The sequence below is a fragment of the Podarcis pityusensis genome (genome assembly GCF_964106645.2).
Source record: "Podarcis pityusensis genome assembly, chromosome: 18".
Taxonomy (NCBI): domain Eukaryota; kingdom Metazoa; phylum Chordata; class Lepidosauria; order Squamata; family Lacertidae; genus Podarcis; species Podarcis pityusensis.
In genome coordinates this window covers 8,875,924-8,896,899 of record NC_138043.1, presented here as the reverse complement: position 1 = coordinate 8,896,899, position 20,976 = coordinate 8,875,924, and the positions used below count along the sequence as shown (strand labels likewise).

The window sequence follows — 20,976 nt, the reverse complement described above, 5'->3', positions numbered from 1 at the left end:
TTCCTCTAGAGAGAGATTGGTAGAAGGGGCCACAAATGGACTCAGTGGCTCACTGATGGCAATGATCCCAACCCGCAGAAGTGGCTCTCCCACTGATCTAGAGAATCTTCAAGATAGGACCATATGAAACCACCTTAAAACTGTTAGGGTACCTGACTGGGAATGGCTTTCAAGATCATTTCCAGCTTTACGACACAAAATCCTGACTGTTCGTGGGTGCAGGCAGCGTGAAGTGTTTCTGGTTGCCCTCTTCCTTCGTCCAGCAAGGGTACAAACCACAGAGCAGCTGGCTTAGCATTGTCCAAACCAGAATTCATGGGAGAAAGGAACTGCGAGTGTGGGTCTGGGTGTAATGCTAATCTCTGGGTTCATTTTCCCCTGGATTAAGTGGGGAGCAAAGAGGGTTTGCTTGAGCTGTGTGAACCAGCATACATCTCGTGCACATCATGGTGAAAGCAAGCTGTTCTTTGCTGCTTCCCAATTTTGCCCAAATGCAGCCAGTGAAGCCCTTCAGAATGACACCTTTGAGGCACAAGAGGGCAAAAGTGGGGCAATTTCTCCAGAATTCAGTTGTCAAATTCTCACTGGGCATTGTTGGTTCTTTTGGAGAGTACCAAGGCTTCTTTGCCAAAATGAAATCTATGCTTGCTGAAATATATCATCATTTACTACAGCCATTAAGAATTCAGCCTAAAATTGCTTTCTTGACAGGCCTTGGAAGTTTCTTCCAAAGCTGCTTAAGCTTTTCTAAAAGACATACATTTTTCTTCAGTACTTTGGAAAGGGTGGAATCTCTCATCTGTATGGCTGCTACACCTTTCATTAGAACAAGGGAGGCTTGTGGAAGATTCCGAGGGGCGCAGTGTAATCAGCAGCAGCATTTATTTGTTTGCTTATATATCCTGCTTCTCTGCGAACGGTACCCTGAGTGGCGTGCAGCATAACCCCAAAACATATAATCAATAAGAAAGCACAACACAATTTCTAAAAGCAATAATAAAGAGCATAATACAACCAACACTTAAAACCCCACTTGCAAGCTTCCTGCAGGCACCTGGTTGGCCATTGTGAGAACAGGATGTGGGACTAGATTCACCTTCGCTCTTCTCCAGCTTCAGGCCCCTTTTCATATTCTTATGTTCTAACATCAGCAATCCCTCAGCTTGTAATTCCACTGTGTGGAAATGTAAGAAATTTGACAGGCGGGTTAAAAACCAGGTGGTGAGAAATATATATTACTTTGATTGGTTATAAGGGAGCATTAGTAGAAGGTGAAAAATTCTTAAATTCTTCATTTCCATTCTTAAATAAAATGACAGGAGGCTACAGTTTGCTCATGGCTACTGGGAGCAGGGTGTCTGAGCAGGACTTCCAGTATCAAAGCAGTGTCACTTCTTTATCCTGCACAACCCTTTGCCATTCGTTATTTTTATTTCATTTATTAAATTGGTATACCGCCCTTCACCCACAGATCTCAGGGCAGTTCACAACATAAAAACGGCTAGCAGAAATAGAATAAGCTAGTTTGCGGTGGGGGCGGGCTTCAAGTTGTAGAACTTAGATTTCTCTCGCAAAGGCTCTGCTCCATTACTCCTCCGACTGTGGGTTGAGGGACATTAATGTGTTCTGAAAAACACATTTAATTAAAATTAAGTCTCCTGAGAACTCAGAGAAGAGGCTGCCTACTGCATCTCAACATGTTTCCCTGTTTTGCATTTCTTCTGTCCAAATAGCTTATGTTGAGTGGGGTGGGGGAGATAATTTTTTGATATGCCTTTATCAGAAATGTTTGGATCATCCAGTCATTCATGACACAGCAGAATTACCTGTACTTAGGGGAGGTATGGTCATAAGCAGAGCAGGTGGGCTTCTCTGAGAATGGATAACTATTAACTCCGTAGGAACTCAAAAAGTTAACCCTCTCTGACTGCAAGAGGGAAGCGTGCCTCCAGTTTAATTTCAGAAAAGAAGTGTGCCTTTAGCAATCAGAGGTTTGGGGAATATTCCTCCTCTTTCACTCTTGCATGTGTGTAATGTGTTTGTGTTCAATAAAATACTGATTTTTTAGCTTCTTTGGGCACTTTTTGAAATGAAAAGGCAGGGTAAAAAAATTGTTTGCAAACATTGCACTGTACAACCCTGATTTAATTGGGATCTGCCCATGTTTCTTTTTTCAGTAGCTTGATTCTGCAATAATTTTGTGCAGGAAAGCCAGGAATACAATACACTGCTCCCAGTCCTTGTCGCTCCTAGATTTTGTTGGACCCATTTCTTTTACTCCTTAGGCAAGGAGCCACTGGTGTGCGGCAAAGGAGTTGCACAACCAGAGCAAGTGACTCCCTGCCGCTCCATCTTGAAAGAGCCAACAGCACATTGAGCAGGACGTGCTTGGCTTCTGTACGAGCCCCAACAGTTACAGCATGGAATAAATGGCCTGAAAAATGCCGATGTCTCCTGGGGGGATGAGAGATAAGTGGCACAGGCAGAGCTGAGGAGCCTTGAGAAGAGAAGAGGGGAAGATGAATTGCTGTGTTCAAGATGAACAGCTTTTAAATTGGAGCTGAGCCCCGCTACTGGCAACTGCTTAACTGCCTGCATCGGTGGGATGGAAACTTTTCTTCCAGCCCTGTTACTGAAATTCTGACTTTGTGGCTGAGTAGCTTTTGATACTGCTTCTAGGATGTTGCTGTTATCAGCCTGGACTTACTTATTTTCTGTTGAAACCTTAGGAAGCAGTGCTTGTTTATTGTGAGCTCTGGAGTAGAGAGCCAGCCTTTTCTTCAGGCTCCCACTCAGACCTTATAAGTAAATGTGCAAAAAACAACAACCCTAAATTGTGTGAAGGAAATAAGTGGCAAGCAATTCATCTGTGAGTAGCGTCAGACAACTGCAGAGTATTTTTATGGCCCTCAAATACAGTTCTCATTCATGGAGATGGTTGCGTGTACAGTTGCCAGTCAATGAAATGTACAGAAATGAAGTGATGTGAATCCGCCCTTGGAAAAGAGTTAGGAGTGCAGACTCCTCTCCAAAGCGTGCCTATGAACTGTTTCTTCTGTGAATCGTTACATCTGCATCTCTTCATAATTAGGGCAGAGTCTCCTCTAGAAACAGAGAAAAGGAGACCTTGTGGATTCAGACCAAAGGCTCACCTCGTACTCCAGCATCTCGTTCCCCACAATGGCCCACTAGATGTTTCCAGAAAGCCCATAAGCAGGACACAAAGGCAGATTGCCTTCATGGGCCTGTTGTTGCTCTCAGCAGCTGGTATTCAGTGACATAATTGCCTCTGAACCTGAAGGGTGTATATAGCCATCTCAGATAGTAACCCCTGGCTGTTGACTAGATTGTTTTAAGCTCTTCTGAGAGGGTAATGGACTCCTGCACGTGGAGCATGTGGCAACGGTACAGCATACTCCTGAAGAACAACCTGACATGGGCAGCTGGCCTCTTTAAGGAAAAATATTTATCACCATCACCATACCTGTTAGGTGCCGAAAGACAGGAAGCATTGGACAAAGAACCCCGATTGCAGGCTTAAAAGGGCCAGCCCACGACTCCTCCCCATCTTGCCTGCCCGGTGATTTTAGAATGTGGATTTTAGAAGGATCAGAATTGTTCCTTTGCTGAAGCAAGGTGTACCCCCAACACCGCCCATCAGCTGAGAATGCACCTTGATCCAGCAGAGGAGCAATCAGCTGGCGGACCATGCCTTGCTCAGGGAAGGGGACTGGTTCCCATTCAGCTCTTCCCCAGCCCTGCTCTTTGAAGCCACCTCGCCCTGCTCCTTCCAACCTCTTCAGCAGAGGTTGAAAGCAGCAGCTCAAGACTGCTTGCAAAGAGCTTTGCAAGCCCCCCTGCTGCTGCTGCTTTCATCCTACCAAATCAACTGTGAGGAAAGGTTACAGCATTTTGGGGGCTTTATAGTTTAGAGGGAAAGGTGTGTAAAAGGAAACATGATAGAGGTGTATAAAATTATGCATGGCATGGAGAAAGCGGATAGAGGAATGTTTTCTCCCTCTCACGACGCCAGAACTGGTAGGCATCCCATGAAGCCGGAAGTTGGAAGATTCAGGACAAATTACATTTTCCACACAATGTGTAGTTGAACTATGGAATTCGTCAACGAGGGCCACAAAAGTGGATGGCTTTAAAAGAGAATTAGATCCACAGAGGATAAGGCTTCTGAGTGCCAGATGTTGAGATCACTAGTGGGGAGAGTGCCAGTGTGTTCAGGGGTAAGCGACCTGTTAATCACGTGATGTCATAATGACATCAGATAATTCCCAAAAGTTGGCTTGCCAGAGGTATTGGGGAGATAAAAGGTCTGGTCCACCAGGACAAAAAGCTCCCGCAGCCCTGCTCTGAAATAGTCCCACTTGCCACCGACTGCTGCCAAAGCCACCTGTTTAGAACTCAGTGAAGGACAGTGCATTGTAATCGCAGGAAGGGGGGCAGCTTCCACCCCCACCCAACACGGAGTGTAAATGCAATCTTACATTTTGTGGCCAGGGAGAGATCCAATTTGACTTCTCATTTGATGCATTCATTTCTCTAAGGAAATTCTAAATTCCTTTCATGCAGTGCCTCAAAACCAGCTTTTATCTTGAAGTATTGTTTACACAAATGCACCCCTGACTATTTTTGGCTAGATCTCATTAACTTTTCTTTATTTTATTTTTAAATAAATTGGTGTAAATAAGGCTCTTCGAATAACCGGCTTCTGGGAAATGTTGTGACACAGACTTCTGCCAGCAATAGCCTTCTGCAGGGGGAGTCTTAACAACTTCATCTAGCTCCGAGCTTACTCATTTCGTAGAGCCCCATGCTGTGCTTTGGCTTAGCTGATCCCCCTCCCCGGGCTTTGCAATGTGTTAAGCCCTGGCCTGTAGCCTTTGCTGGGCTTTAATGTCAGCATCTCAAGATTGCTAAATCTTCCTGATGGTGGTTACAGTTACCCATTTCTCTTTGCCTTCCATCTCACTCCCCTTTGAGTACCCTATTCGTAAAGGAGAGTGACCTTTTATAGTTGTCCAGACATCTTGTAGGTGAAAAATAATCTCTCAAGAATCAAGTTGTGTGTGTGTGTGCGTGTGCTGAAGGGGTTGGCGCTTTCTCGGTGGAACATCTATTATTTACTGTCCCTTGAATGGACTTGATAACTTTATTCATGAAGCTACTGGGGGAGGGGGAATAAAGTTCAATTAATTCACTACAAATGCAATAAAGGCAGCAGTTTCGAGGCAGCTGCCATCATGACCCACTGGAGGGCTGGCAGAAATTTCAATTTGGGGGTGCATGTGTACTGGAATACTCAGAAAACAAAGTGGCAGTCGTGGGTAGGGAGTGCTCTTTTGTTTTATGGGTGGCCCTTTGTCTAGATGGGAAAATACTGAGGCATCTATCTGCCTAGTGAGTGTGCGTGCTATCTCAAAAGTGCACTCATGAGTTGACAGTGGGGAGATAAAATGGATGGTGGTGGCTTCTGAGCAGGGGGGTGGCACTGGGCAGGAAAGAGATGAGAAGAGAGGATTGGGAGAAAAAGAAGAAAACGCATCACCGGCATTTTGTGATAGACCCCAGTTCAATGACTGGCTTGATTCATGTCCTACGTTGCTGCCGCTGCTTTCGGAGACCTTGCAGGAGAAGCTGTTTGGCAGAGAAGTGATTTAGGGGTCTCTGTTCAATGCCTCATTTCCCAAGTTTTGTTGACTGCCCAGCGTGTAATGGCAGGGCTTATGTGTATGGAATGAACTTAAAAACCGAGTGTCTGACTGCTGGGCTTGAAGGCATCGGGGAGCCAAGACTCATCTTTTGCCACAAAAGGAGCTCTTGCCTGTTCTTAGATCTTTTTTTAGAGTAGTAGAAGAAACTGAACCCCAGCAATCTGGAAACCACACAGGTTTTTCCCCCCCAAAATAAAAATAAAAGATGGACTATGTTGAGTTTTATAGCTTCTTCATGGTCACTTCTGAGGCTTTGTTCACTCTTCATTCTCTCTGGCCTGACAATGAGCATTCTACTTTCTCATCACTCACTTAGGCCGTGTTTGCATTAATGGTTACTTCAGTTTGTGCCTTCCCTTAATTCACATTAACTCCTGTTCTCTTCACACTGAGAGAGGAGATGAAAGTCATTGCAGGCTTTCGTTTAAAACCTGCCTGTGTTCTTGAATCATTTGTACTGGAAGCACGTCTTCACATGACTTCACTGAATGTCACCCGTCTTGGGAACAGGTGAGGGATGTATTCTTCTACACAAGGAGGGTGTTGGTAGCACAGAGATGGAATTAAGAGTTTTAGCAGAAGCTCTGCTTTGTCTCCCTGCACCATCAGAGACTTCGGGAAAGAGGGTGATTTGGTGTGTTATATAAAATCTGGAGAATCTCAGCATTTTTAAAGGCAATTTTGACTGGTTTCTGCCCCAGAGAGATGTGACCAATTCTGCCCTGTTTTTCATTTAGATGCCAGGTTAAGACTTCAGCTAAGTCGTTGTCCCGTCCCCGTCCCCCTCAATCTCTCCAAATCTGCTTGGGCAACTTGGGAGAACCCCCAGGACAGCACACTGGGAAAGGAGATATTGTTCTGTCTGCCAAGCAGAAATGCTTGCACTGGTGGAACAAATCTTTTGGTGTGGCATAGAATTCCACCCCCGGTGTTTGCCACAGAGGTGGTTGATTTTAATTTTTGGTAGATTTAATGGGTGCTGTTTTGCTGGTATGCTTTAGTGAGGTTGTAATCCACCCTGAAATCAATTGTTGTGCAAAATTATTATCAATTTTCCAATTAAGCACCAGCAGCATACTGATTTTTTAGCCCTTAAGGCTAGGTGACATGGGTCTAGGTCTTAAAGCTGAGTATTTAAGATTAAATACTGGTTAGGGAATGTCTGATGATAATGAATTGTGAATCTAAGGCAGGGATCCTTCTGTACAGACTTTCTTGGGTGTTAAGATCAGCAGAAGTCCATTTGGGTAGTTTTGCTGTCCTCAGAAGTTCAGGTGAAAGTGACCTGGAAGAGGGAATTCTCTGTGGTAGTCCCTATGTTGTAAGATTCCTTCACTGCAGAGGTGTGTCTGATGATTTAAATGTACAGCTTTGGGCAAATGCTACACCCTGGTCTTTGACTCCTGAAATGTGTGTGTTCAGGACTCTCCCTATTCCTGTGACTGTAACTTCTTGTAAAAGTTTTAAATTACGAATTCTAAATCATCGTAACTTGGCATGGGAGCTGCTAGTGAAGGGCAGGTAATAACTACAGTTATGGGGTGAAAGGAAGAATTTAATGTGAGGCTTTGTTGTTATGAGTTTGGCAGTAGCCTTGTTGGAACTGATCATCTTCTTTTGTCAAAACAGGTGAATGCAAGCCGAAGACCCGAATCCCAAAAGTAAAAGGAGAAAGGAAGAAGAAGCAGCAGCACCCCCACCCCTTGCCCCAGCCACCTCAGCTCCCATTGCAACAACTTCTGCCTCCCCTGTTACTCCCACAGCCACCTTTGCTCAAGCAGCGGGAGGGGCAGCATCAGGTCCGTTCGGAGAAGGGGGGGCCTGAAGCCCAGTCCCCCAAGTCTGCATCAGTGGAAGAAAGCATCCCCCCAATGCCTGCCCTCGATGCCCTGCCCTCCGAAGCTCCTGGTGAGGAGGAAGGGTTGAAGCCACGCCGCATTATCCCAATGCTCTTTGTGGTTCCACGGCCCAAAAAGACATCTTCAGAAAAGAAGCATGCCTCGTCCCAAGACGTGCTTGAGAGGTTCGCCACGCAAGAGCAGATGGCCCCCTTGGATCTTGGGGTGAAAGATGTGGAGAGCGGCGAGGGAGACAACACAGATGTGCCTGCTGAGCCTAGTAAATTGCAGGTAGTGTTGAGTGTGGTAGGGTCTACGTAATGAACGTTTCGTGGTTAAGCAGCCAGATCAGGGTATAGCAAGTTTCCCTAGGTCCTTGTTTGGAATTCCTTGCACTTCCAAACATAGTGGACAAGGAAGCAGAAGCATCCACCACATTCCAAACCAATCCTTGAAAAGTTGCATAGAGGCCGCTGCACCATAAACTCCTCAATTTCCCTATATGCCGTGCTCCATGTCCACTCCGGACAGCCTCCCTCTTTTCAGAGCCTCTGAAATCTTTTGGGCAGCCACCATTTTCTGGGCCTCAAACACAGTGCCCTCCACTGTTTAACGTTGACCCTGGTTTCCTGTAACAACCTGGTTGACCAATAAGGAAGTTCTATGAGTGACAGTACTGTGGGCTTCTAGTCTGTATATAGGATGTTTCAGAGGGCTGGTTTCCTTTCTTCCTGGTGTATCATTGTTCTTCCTTCTGCTCCCTTCTCTGCTCATGTCACTCTGTCTTCCCTGCCCAGAGAGGTATAGAATAGGTTTAGCCAATATTGGTTGAACTGTCAGTCCCTAGTAGGGATGACATGAAGGGATTCAGAGTGCTGACATGCTGCTTCCAGTGTCGCCTGGGCTAGCACTCAGGTTGCATCCACAGAAGTGCTGGACAAACCCATCCTTCCACAAAGCACTCCTTTTTTTAACAAAAGAGGATTGATGCAGTGCTTGGTAATCCATGCTGCTATCACTGCCAGTGCACTGTGGAAGCTAATGGTGCAGTTGTGCCTGCTGTGGATCGGTTGTGTGTCCTGTGCGTAATCAGCTTGTAGACCTGTGCTGGTGTGAGCAGAGTCCCAAGTCCAGGCTTCAAGATCTCTCTTTTTCCCTGCTCCAATCCCCCACATCCAGGATGATGAGACTTCTGTTGCCTGGTGCACAAGGCTGCTCTTCCCAAACAAATCCGGCAAAGATAAATGTTTTTGGCAAAATCCTCCGCTGCCTTATAGCATTCTTTTTTTTCTTTTTCTTTTTAAAGACAAATGCAAATCCAACGCCTCCTTTGCAGCTCTGCAAGATAGGTCACTATTGGTTCCATTTCACTGGTGGGGAACAGAGTGCTTGTGTCTTCACAGTCAGTACATAACAGAGGACAGACCTGAGCCCAGGGAGAAGCCAAACCTCCTTGTCACTGGAACAACATGGGTTCTCTGATGAGATTGCCTTTTTGGATCATAACTTAGTCTTCTGATTGAAGATGCAGCATTGATAATCTGTTGATGCTTGGATTGGTTGTGAACACCATGTGTTTAGCTTGCCGGGCCGGGAAGATGATGACAGGAATGGCTTAGTGCTCGCCCATCCCCAAACACCTGATTATTTCTCAGAGACATTAATGCTGCTTTCCCCCTCAGATGAATCCGAACATGAAATAACCTCAACTGTGAGGACTAAGAATCACTCCCCCAGGTGACAAGGCAGGGAAGCTTAGTTGACCCTCATCCTTTCAGGCCATCTAGGTATTGGCAGGCTAGTACAAGCATTTTCGGACTTGCTTGCAAGGCTTGCTTACCATTGTTCTTCTTAGCTCTTGAGCACAACACATCCCTTCTGATGTGTTTTTTTGCTATCTTGTGCTCCAGCAAAAGGAATGATCCCTGCCTCAGCCAGATAATTTAGAATCATAGAATTAGAATCATAGAATTATAGAGTTGGAAGAGACCACAAGGGCCATCGAGTCCAACCCCCTGCCAAGCAGGAAACACCATCAGAGCACTCCTGACATATGGTTGTCAAGCCTCTGCTTAAAGACCTCCAAAGAAGGAGATCTATGCACACAGTTCAAAAAGTTGGACTGAGGGGAGGGACTTGATGCTTAGAAATTAAATGACGGCAAACAGGAAATTTGCTGTATCTATTTTTTCAGCCACACATGTGGTCTGTGTGCATTTGCACATAGTGAGAGGACAAAAAGGGCACCTTGTGGGCTTGTAGTCTGCAGTGTCCTGACAGAACTGCCCTGTTGTAGCATTTTCTCATGGTTTGTGTGTTACCCGGAGAGGAATTATACCAATTTTGAAACAGTGCTTTGAATCAAGTTCATCAGATTTTAATGTTCAGTGCCTACCCTCACTTTAAAAGGAGTTTGGGGTTTTGTATACTTAGTCAATCTGTCTACCCTTCTGTAAATCACCTAGTGGCTTTGTAAGTCTTGTGTTTTTGGAATTCCTTTTAAATTGGGCAGGCATTGAGTAGAGGTTTGACCTAGAGTTTGACTCTTGCCAAGTGGGAATTCCCCCAGTGATATCTCAGAAGGCAGTATTGGAATTGGTGGCTACAGACAGTTCATCTGAAAGTGCAGTGTGATGTTGTCAGGCTTATAGGAGTTTGAAATGGCTTCTTGTTGAGACAAAGCCCCATCAGCTCACTGGGCAGACTCTTTTCTCTGTGTGCTTCTCATCTGACTCTGTCTTTGACCTGTTGTGTTTGGCCGGTGATATCACCTTCTTCTTCAGCCTTTAAGTGGCTCACTCAGTTGGCCTGCAAACTTTTTATTTATTTTATTACATGTATATTGCATCTTTCTTCCAAGGAGCTCAAGGTGGCATACATGGTTTTTCCTCTCCCATTTTATCCTCACAGCAGCCCTGTGAGGTAGGTTAAGCTAAGAGACCATGACTGGCCCAAAGTCACCCACAGAGCTTCACAACTTGAGTGGGGACTAGAATCCCAGGTCTTAGTCCAGTACGCTAACCACTACTCTACACTGGCTCTTGACATGACCACCACCCCTGCCTCATCCACCCCACATGCACCCATTATATTTCTCTCCAAGCAGAGAGATTTGCTTAATGACACTGTCATTTATGTTAATGTTATATACTTTATATCATGTTGTTCCCTGAGTATAATATTTCCTCAGGGCCCAAGAGGCGTGACCTTAATAAGGGAGCCATTGATAGGGAAGAATTTGTGCTTATAAGCAAAGAACCACTGTACCGTTGTTGAAGTGAGATAAACTTGAAGTAAATCAGGCAGATCTCCAAAGCCCAAGAAATTTGGGGTGCTCTTGTTGTGTGTTGTCTGTTTCTCTGTCGAATTGTTTGTCTGTGTTGAATTGTGTGCCCTTTCGAACGCTGCATTCCACCCTCAGCCCCTGGATGAGTGTGCTGCAGTGTAAACTGAGTGGTTCAGGATGTATTATTATTTTTTTCTAATGTGGGGAGGTGGCCATTGCACATTCCAGTGTAAGTAACGCACCTTCACCTGTTGCAGGCAGTCCTACGCTCGGATGATATCACCTTGTGGAGGATCCCTAGAAGGGAGAGGCGGGAGTTGTTCAAGCGAGTTAGCGGCAAGCCAGCGAGATACGCTGCAGCTTTGTTCACCCGTATGGTCCCCCCGGATGAGCTGCGGAGGTGGCGAAGCACTGTTAGCTATCGCGGGGGCAGAGGGAAGCGTGCTCTGCCACACAACGTGGTTGCCCGCTTGAGGCACCTTTTGTACAAGCAGTACTCGGACATAGTGGCGGCTGACTGGAGAAAAATCCGGTTGAAAATCAACAAGATCCTTTGGGCTTAACGGGGCCGCCTCTGGGTGCCTCTGCCCAGTCCTGAGTGGCGCTGGAATGCACTTGGCTCTTCATGGGAGTTCTCCATGGCTGGCTGCGCCAGACGCCTCCAAGAAATCAGACTGTGCTGCAACCTGTTAAGTGCCTGATGCCAAAGCAGAACTCTTGTTTGCCCGTGTTTGTGCTGCTGGCCAGCGCATGGGCGGAGCAGGTGCAATGTTTTACACTGTCTGGCTGTGAAGTGCCTGTGGCTTGTAGCCTGGCAATAAATGGTGGTGTTGCTGTTTTCATTTTCTTTCTTTCCTTGTGGTCTCTTTTGTCCCCCTTTGAGTTTCTAGGCTGGTATTCCATGTCTGTTTGATGTAAGACCATCTGGCTGAGCATTAGAAACAAATGGAACCTATGCTTGGCAGCCCCAGGTGGTGATGGAGGGCAGCGCTTCCGATGTGGCAGGAGGGCCTGTGAACATACGGTTTTCCCTGGCATAAATACCCCATTGCTCTTTAAAGATGGGCATTTTTTCACTGTCGAGTTTCTATCCCTTATTGGCCCATGCAGCTTTCCACTTTTTGCGCATGCTGGTGTCACAGGATTTCCTTAAAATTGCACTCAAAGAAGAAGAAGAAGAAGAAGAAGAACGCATTAGTAGTATTATAAGAAGCTGGGGACAGCTAGGAGCAGAATAGGGGGGTGAGGGGGAAGTTTGGGCCCTGAACGAAATACACTTTGAAGGCTGCGATTATATTTTTGGGGTGATGGTGGAAGCGGGCTGAAAAAGTGTCAGCTGTCATAGAATAGTCCCCCCCCCCCCAATAGCCAAGAGCAGGGCTGCCATCTCAGGGGAGCATAGAGCTTGCAGTTCCACAGAGAAACAACATGTGGCTGAACTACTTGGGAACTCCTTGCTGACAGACATCGTTACATCAGGGTAATTTCCCCAAAAAGGTAGAACGAGAGGTGTATTCCAGAAGAGCTCTTCCTCTCTGCTGCCAAGTGGTGAAGAGTTTTTATAAAAATGTGTAACTAGGAAATAACGGCAGGGCTGTCTTAGCTTGTCGTGAGTTTTTTTTCCCCAGAACCCAGAGCAGCAAATACTGAACCCCCTCCTGCAGTTCCCCTTCGTACACTGTCCCAATTCTCAGAAGCAGAGAACAAAGGTGTTTGGATTGTCTCCCTAGCCAAGACATAAGAGCAGCACAGTTGTGTCTGAGCTGTATTGCTTCAGACTGCTCATGTGACTGAACCTTTGTAGGCGTGTGGAGGCACACACAGGCGCGCACACACACTGAGGAAACTAAAGGACACAACCAACTGAGCCATTACTTTCCACGGGTCTTTGTTCCATGGGACAAGTCCCCAGTCCGGGTCACAAAAGTGTATATTTTCTCCTTTCCACTCACCCATGGATATTGGCATTGAGAATAAAAATAGCACGATTAATTCTAGATAGATTACCTCTGAGTTTTGTTTTGGCATAAAAAGTTGTGATTGGTAGGCTCTTCTCTGGTACTGTATACTCGGTCAGCATTCCACGAACCTTACCTTAGCACAGTCCCTGACACGTGTTTTTTTAAAAAAGTAAATTGATTTCTGGATAAAAATGAAAAGCCCACACAGCCCCCTCAGTGGTGCACAAAGAATGTAGATGAAGAAAAGGGCCCTGACTCTTCTCCACTGCAGAACTGAGAATTACTGAAACACACTGAATTTCCTTGGAGTGCCTATACTGAGTCACCATCGCTAGGCAACCCTTTCTCTGACAGAGCATTCCTAGCATAATTGGCTTTGTGGGCTTTAAAATTCAGATGGATGTGTGTGCGTGCATATATGTCAGCAGGTAGGTGTGACAATTGTGTGTATTCATTGGTTTTGCTATGAAAGCTACTAGGAGTTTGAACACAACACATGAGGAAGGAGAAACAAGCCGGTGCCTCAACTGGGGACATGAAGTCTGCCTGGTAAATGAAAAGCTTCTGTCAGTAAGAACTCTTCAGTTATGGTTCTCCCAGCTCTGTGCATCGTTTAATCCAGCCTTCCTGAGCAGACGCAGGCTACGCTATCACGGGAGTGGAGATGGCCAGCTCCTGGATGCCCATGAATCGCCATGTTCTCCAGAATGCAGCCCAAGAGTCGGAATGTGTATCTTGCAACATTAGCAGACCTCCTTGTCAAGCAGCACAGTGAAGTGTTCGCCATCTGGACCATTCATTAGAGGGAGGGCTGTGGCTGCCCAGTGTAGAACAACTGCTTTGTATGCCAAAGTCCTCAGACCCAATTGCCGGCATCACCTGGTAAATCTGGGAAAGACCCCTGTAAGGAACCCTGAGTTATCACTGTCAATACTGAGCAAGGCTGCCCCCCGGTCTGCCTTGATCTAGGGCTGCCCCCCTTGATCTGCCTTGATCTGAGTTCCTTTTTAAATCGACCCTCTTTTCTTTTCTTTTCTTTTCTTTTTTTGAACCAGGATGACTGGACTCATACTTTATCTTGGGAGACAGGACCATAGCTCAGATCTGGCGGACTAAGGTCTCAGATTTTGTCCCCAGCATCTCCAGATAGGAATAGGACTCCCATCTGAAACCCCAGGGAGCTGCTGCCAGTCAGCTTATAGACAACACTTAGTTTGGTGGACCAATGAAGTTGTGACTGTTAAAGTGGCACGAGAGTGCTTCAAATCTATGGCATGGATGCGACCCTTGCCTGTGTGCAATCCCTTCCCTGTCTCTAGAAGGTTGGCGAAAGTTAAAATACTGTCTTAAAATCAACACAAAATGGGCGATACCTTGTGTTAGTCATAACTGAGTATGGTTTAATTTGATGATATTGCCCATTTTTTAAAAAAAATCTAAAAATTATTCTTTGCAATAAAATGTGACTTGTTAAACCGAGACGCCCAGATTATAAAAACCACAAGTGTTCTAAAAAACCTGGTTTTAATAGAAAGATTTTCATCTGGGGATGAAAAGACTACAAGACTTGTGCCAGACGGGCCTATTTCACAAGTGGAGTGTCACTATTGAGAAAGCCCTCTCTTTAGTAGCTCTTTGAATAGAGTGCCTCTGTCACATACTTATCCAGTCCTGCTTTTAAAAGCCTCTTTTAGAAAAGAAAAAAATTCAACCCCCCCTCCATTAGCTGTTTTCATTGCCCAAATGCTTTCTCTAATGTCATTAAAAAGGTCTTCAGAACTTTCACGCTGGAGTATCCATATAGAAAATAACCGCAACCCTTCTCAAAGGTACATGTGTTACATGCTCTTGCAATCCTGTGCAAGGGGAGGGATTTGCTGTAGAATTCAGGGCCTTGAGGGCTTCTGCTTTGATTTGATTGAGGTTTCTAGCCCTTGTGGTGGCGGAGAAAGGCTTGAAAGCGTATGTGCAATGCAGAAGAGTCCTTTCAGTGACTTCTGTAGTTCCATGCTCCTCATCCATGGCAGAAGCAGGCTGGGTTAAGCAAAATTGCTAAACACTGCGTTCACTTTCAGAGTTTACATTGCTCTGTTGTGGAATTTGGGCTTTTGTAGCATAAGGGGATGCACAACTCTGACTATGCTCCCCCCCCCCCCAACTCGCAGGACTTTGCTGACCTGGTATCACCACAGGGCAAAGGGTAGCGATGACCTGCCTTGAAGCTTTTCACTGTAACATGCGCCTTGCTTCCATCACCCTGAGTTAGCTGACATATATTGAAATAATACGGTTGTATTGTTTTCTCATTGTTCCCCCCGCCAGACAACTTCTACTTTCTCTAAACTGAAGATGGAGATTAAGAAGAGTCGCCGCCACCCACTGGGCAAGCCACCCACACGCTCCCCACTTTCTGTGGTGAAACAGGAAGCTTCAAGTGATGAGGGTAAGTATACCGGTTCTTCCAAGCAGCTTCCAGCTAGGCTGTCCAACCCTCCCCATCTTTCCTGGTGGAAATATTCCCAGGTAGGTGGAGGTAGGGGTGTGTGTGTGTGTGTGTGTGTGTGTCTTCACCTGCCTCTCGATCTCTACAGATAGTTATTGTAATAAATGTAGGGGTTGCTTGTGCGCAAGTTGGTGCCACTCCTGGCTAGGTTGCCTTGTTAAACCCTTTCTGTCTGGACAGCCCTACACTTCGTGGCTGTTCAGTCGCTAGCAGAATCCGTCAGTGGGCGTTTCTTAAACCTTTTCCAGCATAAAAGTTGTTTGACTCCAAGTCTCCTCCTACTCTCCCTGCGCGGAAGTCTTCTGCGCAGGGAGGGCGTGGGTAGCGGAGGACCCGTGCTCTCCTCGCTGATCTCCGGCGAGGAGTCCTGGAGCCTCCTCGCCGCTTCCCCCATCTGCCCCCCTTTATCCCTGGTGTTACGCTGATTTCCTTCCCCAGCTGGTGAGCCGCCTCTCCCCCTGCTGGGCCCTTCTCCAGCATCGCTTGAGAGCCTAGCCTCCGCCTCTGCCTCCGATGTCAGTTCCCTGACAGTTATAGTATTGTTTCTGTCAGCCAGCGGATCCCCACCTGGGTGTCCAAACTTTCAGGATATGGCAGCAGCCCAAAGGTCTTTCACTTAACCTGCAACCTTTAACTGCAGGTGCCCGGGATTGAACGTGAGACCTTGTGCATACAAACCTGTTGAGTGAGGAAGGACATACTGGTTTCTTTTTATTAAGTGTTCATCTGTACATCTCTTTAAGGCCACCAGAACGATATTTTCATTCATTCATTCATTCATTCATTCTATCCCATCTTTTTCTCCAAGGTGATATATATACTTCTCCCCTTCCCCACAACAACCCTGTGAGGTAGGGTAGGTTGAGAGTTGTGACTGGCCCAAGGTCACACCCAGTGAGCTTCGTGGCCAAGTGGGGATTTGAACCCTTATCTTCCAGGTCCTAGTCCAGTACTCTTAACCACTACACCATGCTGACTCTCTCAATTTCCCCCTTGCCTGTCTGGTTGGCTGCTTGCTGACTGAGGACCCAATACCTCAAGGACCGCCTCTTCCCCATATGCACCAAGATGGACCCTACAATCCTGTACCCCCTGCACCAGAGGTCTGGAGGGTGGTAGCACAAGAATGGGCCTTTTCAGTGGTGGCTCCCTGTTTGTGGAATGCTTTCCGCAGGGAGGCTCACCTGGTACCATCATATTATATATATTTAGTTGCCAGACAGAAATGTTCCTCTATAATTCCTCTATAATTTTGCCTCTTAACTACCTGTGGCCTTTTAGAGTGGGTGAGATTTATTACCGTATTTTTTGCTCTATAAGACTCACTTTTTCCCTCCTAAAAAGTAAGGGGAAATGTGTGTGCGTCTTATGGAGCGAATGCAGGCTGCGTAGCTACCCCAGAAGCCAGAACAGCAAGAGGGATTACTTCTTTCACTGCGCAGCGATCCCTCTTGCTGTTCTGGCTTCTGAGATTCAGAATATTTTTTTTCTTGTTTTCCTCCTCCAAAAACTAGGTGCGTCTTGTGGTCTGGTGCGTCTTACAGAGCGAAAAATACGGTAATTTCCCATACCCCCTTGATTTTAATGTATCTATGTGGATTTATTTCTAGTTTGTTTGGTTGATTGCTCGTAAGTTGCTTTGAGTTGCCTTGGACAAGAAAAAGTGACTAACAAATTTTATTAGCAATAGTAAATCATAATATCCAACCAAGTCATCTGTATCTTTCAAAACCTCACATGCCATAAGGAATCCGTTAATCCTCCAGGTGCCATAGCATTTCAGGAGTTTTATCTGCCAATGCAGGCCAGTGGCTTCCTTTTTAGAATTTGAGCATCAGAAAGGAACAACTTTGTAGCTCCTGACACTGGAATGTGGCACATTCCAGTAGCAGGCAGGGCGAAGCACAAATGCCTCTTAGGACATGATCAGACACACAGTTGTGCATACATGGACACACACCTGGCGTGGACTGCGGAAAGTGCTCAGGAGCCAGAGGTCCCCCTTCCCTATGACTATAGAAGTGGGCAACGCCGTGCCATTGTTATCCTATGTCCAGACTGATGGTTCAAGTCTTCTTCGAAACAAAATGTCGTCGTCCCATCCCCCCTACAGTGAAGAGGATTATCCTTAAGTGCTTGAATCTGCAAGGCTGTGCTAATCAGATTTGTAACTGCCACAATGCGTGGGAGAGACTCCGCCTTGTCTCGTGCCAAGGGACTGGGTGTTGATGGAGTTCTGCAAAACTTTTCCGTTTGCCTGTTTCAATTCTCTTCCCTCATCATTTCCCCTTAGGGGAGTTCGGGCGAAAATAATACATACATTTAAGTTGCAGGTGAGCAGTGCAGCTGTAACGCTTCTGGTCCAGGCAGGGGAGGGGTAGTCATACATTACTGATAGATTCCTTCGAAAGGAGCATGGGCAGATGTGGGTGGGGCAGCTGCACAGAAAATGGAACCCAGGAAGTCAAGTGCTCCCAAAGGTGTGTGATGGTCTCCTCAGAGCTTTGGGCACCTACCTGCACTTACATGATGAGGCGGCTGAGGCACTGCTGGGTGGTCATTGCAGGCAGGTGCGTGGGTATTGTGGTGTGCCCAAGGCTGCAAAGGAGGGTAGCATCCCTCCACTGGAAGTTCTTCCATCCCATTAGGATGACACAAGGCCTACATGCCACATTCTGCTGGTGGAGGTCATGATCTAGGTCCTGATGCAGGACCAGCTACAGATGCCTTGTTTCCTAGGGAAAGGCAGGAAACCCCATCTCCTCTTTTAGGTAAAGGTTGGGCCCTACTCTGTCACCAGGACTGTCAGGCAAAGAGAGGAATACTTCCTTTCTCCCCTCTCCCTTCCCCATCTGCTCTGGGTGCTAGGACAGGCACAGCTCCTAAACTAGTTCTGGTTTGGGGACAATCCATGCTTAGATGTTGCCTTTTCTGTAGAAGTTGCACCCTGGGGTGGCTGCAGCTATGAACATCTAGTTCAATGATATCCTCATTCACTGTAGAAAAGTGGAACACTGGATTTGCCATGATAAGTTTTGCAGTGGGTGGCACACATGCTGTGCACCCTAGAGAATTGGTTCTCTCTGCTGGGGAGAGTAGGGTGGTGGTATTTGGCTCTCAGCCAGTGTTGTTTGGGCCTGGAGATACTCCATACCTCTTTTTCTGTTTCCTCTTACCTGATATTTTTTGCTGCTAAGGAAAAGTTAGCATATCTGAAAGTATTCACTGTTTGCTGATGTGCTAGGTCCTGAAACCGGGAAGTCTCTCCTGCACAGGATTGCAAGTTACAAAGCAGAATTGCATTGCTTTTTCTATTGCAGAGAGTAGGACCAGCACATTTGAGCATACCTTCCATACATTGTGAAAAAGGAACTTATCACATTAAGCCCAATGGTCTGTTTTCATTGCGAGACACAGAAGAGATACTTTGGTTAGCCACTTTAAGTTACTACATGTGCACAGTTCCTTCCTTTCTCTTCTTGCCCCTTGCCCTTCTCTCAGATGCGTCCCTCTGGATTTTTCTTCATTCCCTCATTCTTCTAGATTACTCCCATTGCAAGCCCCTTCCAGCTTCCTTGTATTTTATTCCCCTGCCCTCCACTTCTCTTAGGCCTTTCCTTTTCCTGGGCTGTTTGAATTGCCCTAGCTCTCTTTAAATCCTAAGCAGCTGAACCTCTGGCAGGCCGCAGCCCTCCTGCCTATCTCTGACATGAAGACAGCTCTGCCAATCAGGCTTCGTTGACTTTGCCACCGCAACGTCCCTGGTTGCATTACAATATAGATTAACAGCCAGAAAACTAGCTTTTCCATTCCTTCACAGAATCTGTGCAAGATATCGACATTTTATTCGCTGACAGCTCTCCCCTGAACAATTAGAATGGAGTGAACATTGATTGCATCACAGCACCTCCACAGTCGTCTAGGGGAGAGGTTTGCAGGTGACAGCTGGCAGCAGTTTTTTTATCCTTTGTATCATTTCTGTATCTGGTGATAGCTTCACCTCTCTACCCATTGGCTTGCCAGATCTTAGCCAGGAGGCTTCGCCTCCCACCTGAAGGGTAGTCTTGTCATGAAGCACTGGTACTTCTCAGGGGCTTGAGTCACAGAGCTGTCAAGCCTGGCCACATGAAACTGTGACTTTTCCTGCTCCCCATCAAGGAATTGGCAGCACTTCTGAACTGAGCATCTCTTACCGATATAAACAAGACCACTGTGCATGGGGAGGGAAGCTGGGAAACGAGAGGCCTGCATGGAAGTGTTTGGGGGAACAACACTCTGTGCCGAACAATCCAGACAGATAGTGTTCCAATTGCTTCCTTCACTTTTTAACCAAGTGCATGTTATACCTGTATACCTGAAGGAGTGTCTACAGCAGCCAGGACACTGAGATCCAGTTCCGACGAATTTTGTGTTTTAATATTTTGTTGGAAGCCACCCAAAGTGGCTGAGGCAACCTAATCAGATGGGAAGCATATTAATAATAAAGTAGCAGCAGTAGTAGTAGTTGTTATTATCATCATCATCATTATTGGTAGTAGTAGTAGTACTTTAGAATAGCCCTGCAGAATTCAACCAAAGGCCTGTCTAGCCCAGCATCCTGTTTCCTAAGCAGGACATGAAGTCAGTTGCCCTCTCTCTCCCCCTTGTTCTCTGGCAACTGGTATTCAGAGACATGCGGTTTTGGATTCTAGAGGTAGCTTGTAGCCAGTAATGGCTTCCACACATGGATCCTGAGGCAGCTGACAAAGAGGAGATAAGAACTTCTTCTGATGCACTGAAAAGTTACTGCCTCCTCCATGACATTTTAGGATGGTTTGGAGTTGGACTGCTCCAAGGCTAGCTAACCCTAGCTGATTTCTCTATAGCAGCACTGTGGTTGCTTTTCACTTTATATTTTCTTTTTTTACAGTTATTTTAACCAGTCATTAAGGTTGAGTAGGTCCAGAAGTCTAAGCTTATATTTTTGATAAACAAAAGTTCAGTTAGACTTAGTGTTCAGTTATTTGGTAGGTACATGTTTACAAAAAATGTGTGTGTGTGTTTATTTCATTAATTGATTGGCTTTTGGATGACTCGCTATCGTGTCTCCTTTATGGCTGAGTGGATTGGCCTTACAAAGTGGGTCATACCTAGTCATTGTTCCTGCCTCTCTACCTAACCCTTCTCTCTCTCTCTCTCTCTCTCTCTCTCTCTCTCTCTCTCTGCTCATCTTGTTCTTTAGAAACCCTCCCATTCTCTGGTGAGGAGGATGTTGGTGACCCTGAGCCCTTGAAGTCCTTGCTTTCCCTGCTGTGGAAAAACAAAGCACCCAACTTTGCTGCGGAGAGGCGATTCAATGCTGCTGCAGCATCGACTGAGCCATACTGCGCCATCTGCACCCTCTTTTATCCCTATAATCAGGTAATTCTGCAGCTTCAGTAGAGGAGCAAGCACACAATACCCCAAGGTCCCCTCAATCAGCAAACAATTTCTTTAAATACCTGTAATCCTTTAGAAAGGGGTGTAAGGATTTTAGAAAGCTCTTAAGTCCCCTGTGGAAGAATCATAATTCTAGCATGCTTCACCTTTCTAGCTTTGGGTGGAGAACAGTAAGTATGTAGGTGTCTCATCTATTGATATCAACCTTTGAGATGGCAGCTTTCTTCTTGGTCACATTGCATGC

At 46.2% G+C, this 20,976-nt stretch overlaps 1 protein-coding gene across 3 annotated transcripts in view; it reads left to right on the top strand.

Moving 5' to 3' along the window:
* KDM4B (lysine demethylase 4B) overlaps positions 1-20,976 on the top strand; it is a 180,834-nt gene that overhangs the window by 126,353 nt on the left and 33,505 nt on the right. For 2 of the 3 annotated variants that reach the window (XM_080988779.1, XM_080988780.1), the window contains exons 11-13: positions 7,356-7,855; positions 15,134-15,254; positions 20,536-20,714. In XM_080988779.1, the coding sequence (XP_080844905.1) occupies positions 7,356-7,855; positions 15,134-15,254; positions 20,536-20,714 (800 nt within the window). Of the gene's footprint in view, positions 1-7,355; positions 7,856-11,107; positions 11,698-15,133; positions 15,255-20,535; positions 20,715-20,976 lie in introns of those variants that run through there. The other variant, XM_080988781.1, reaches the window with a different exon arrangement.